At 53.4% G+C, this 2,018-nt stretch overlaps 1 protein-coding gene across 1 annotated transcript in view; it reads right to left on the reverse strand.

Annotated features, from left to right (window-relative positions):
• Positions 1 to 871: 871 nt before the first annotated feature.
• FIS1 (fission, mitochondrial 1) overlaps positions 872 to 2,018 on the reverse strand; it is a 6,290-nt gene continuing 5,143 nt past the window's right edge. The window contains exon 4 of the mRNA XM_015850750.2: positions 872 to 1,051. Within this exon, the coding sequence (XP_015706236.1) occupies positions 890 to 1,051 (162 nt within the window). The 3' untranslated portion in view covers positions 872 to 889. The remainder of the gene's footprint in view (positions 1,052 to 2,018) is intronic.

Raw genomic sequence — 2,018 nt, forward strand, 5'->3', positions numbered from 1 at the left:
GGGTTAATAGGGGCCAATGGGATCAATGGGATCAATGGGGGCAATGGGGTCAATGGGGGTCAATGGGGGTCAATGGGGGTCAATGGGGGTCAATGGGGGGCAATGGGGGCAATGGGGTTAATAGGGTCAATGGGATCAATGGGGACAAAGAGACACAATAGGGTCACAGTGAGCAATGGGGACACAACAGCACCCCAGGGTGCCCCATGGGGCACTATGGGGTGCTATAGGGCAATATGGGGCCCTATGGGTCTCTATGGGTCCCTACGGGTCCCTATGGGTCTCTATGGATCTCTATGGAGTCTCTATGGGCCCTTATGGAGTCCCTATGGGTCCCTATGGGTCTCTATAGGGTCTATAGGGTTTCTATGGGGTCTATGGGGTCTATAGGGTCTCTATGGCTCCCTATGGATCTCTATGGGTCTCTATGGGTCTCTATGGGTCTCTATGGGTCTCTATGGGTCTCTATGGGTCCCTATGGGTTCGTATGGGTCCATATGGGTCTCTATGGGTCCCTATGGGGTCCCTATGGGTCCCTATGGGTCTATGGGGTCTCTATGGGGTTTCTATGGGGTTTCTATGGGTCCTTATGGGGTCTATGGGTCTCTATTGGTCTCTATGGGTCTCTATGGGTCCCTATGTGTCTCTATGAGTCTCTACGGGGTTTCTATGGGTCTATGGGGTCCCTATGGGTCCCTATGGGTCTATGGGGTCTCTATAGGGTTTCTATGGGGTTTCTATGGGGTTTCTATGGGTCTATGGGGTTTCTATGGGGTTTCTATGGGGTTTCTATGGGTCTCTATTGGTCTCTATGGGTCTCTATGGGTCCCTATGTGTCTCTATGGGTCTCTATGGGTCTCTATGGGGTTTCTATGGGTCTATGGGGTCTCTATGGAATTTCTATGGGGTCTCTATGGGTCTCTATGGGGTTTCTATGGGTCTCACCTCTGTTCATGCGTTTCCTGACCAGTTGTTGCAGTCTCAGTCCCTGTGTGTTTCCCGGCTCAGCCTGGAGCAGCGCCCCCACGTACTTCAAGGCCTCCTCATATTCCTTATAGGGCCAATGGGGTTAATGGGGGCTATGGGGTCTATGGGGTCTATGGGGGCATTGGGGGCTATGGGGGCTATGGGGTCTATGGGGTCTATGGGGTCTATGGGGTCAATGGGGGCATTGGGGTCTATGGGGGCTATGGGGTCTATGGGGGCAATGGGGGCTATGGGGTCAATGGGGGCTATAGGGTTTCCATGGGGTCTATGGGGTGAATAGGGTCTATGGGGTCAATGTGATCAATGGGGTCAATAGGGGCAATGGGGGCATTGGGGTCTATATGTTCTATGGGGTCTATAGGGTTTCCATGGGGTCTTTGGGGTCAATGGGGTCTATAGGGTCTATGGGGTCAATGCGATCAATGGGGTCAATGGGGGCAATGGTGGCATTGGGGTCTATGGGGGCTATGGGGTCTATGGGGGTCAATGGGGTCTATGGGGGTTCTATGGGGTCTATGGTGTCTATGGGGGCAATGGGGTTAATGGGGGCAATGGGGACACTGGGGGCAATGGGGGTAATGGGGTCAATGGGGGTTATGGGGTCCATATGGTCTATGGGGTCTATGGGGTCAACAGGGACATTCAATGGGGTCTATGAGGTCAATGAGGTCTATGGGGTCAATGGGGAGAATGGGGTCAATGGAGGCAATAGGGGCTATGGGGTTTATGGGGTCTATGGGGTCAACAGGGACATTAAATGGGGTCTACGGGGTCTATGGGGTCTATGGGGTCTTACAGGATCTATGGGGTCAAGAGGGACATTCAATGGGGTCTACGGGGTCTATGGGGTTTCTATGGGGTCTATGGGGGCTATGGGGTCTATGGGGTCAATAGGGAGAATGGGGGCATTGGGGTCAATGGGGTCTATGGGGTCTGTGGGGTTTCTATGGGGTCTGAGGGGTTTCTATGGGGTCTATGGGGTTTCTATGGGGTCTATGGGATCAATGGGGGTCTATAGGGTCTATGGGGTT

Source organism: Coturnix japonica, unplaced genomic scaffold (assembly GCF_001577835.2).
Source record: "Coturnix japonica isolate 7356 unplaced genomic scaffold, Coturnix japonica 2.1 chrUnrandom524, whole genome shotgun sequence".
NCBI classification, from domain to species: Eukaryota; Metazoa; Chordata; class Aves; order Galliformes; family Phasianidae; genus Coturnix; species Coturnix japonica.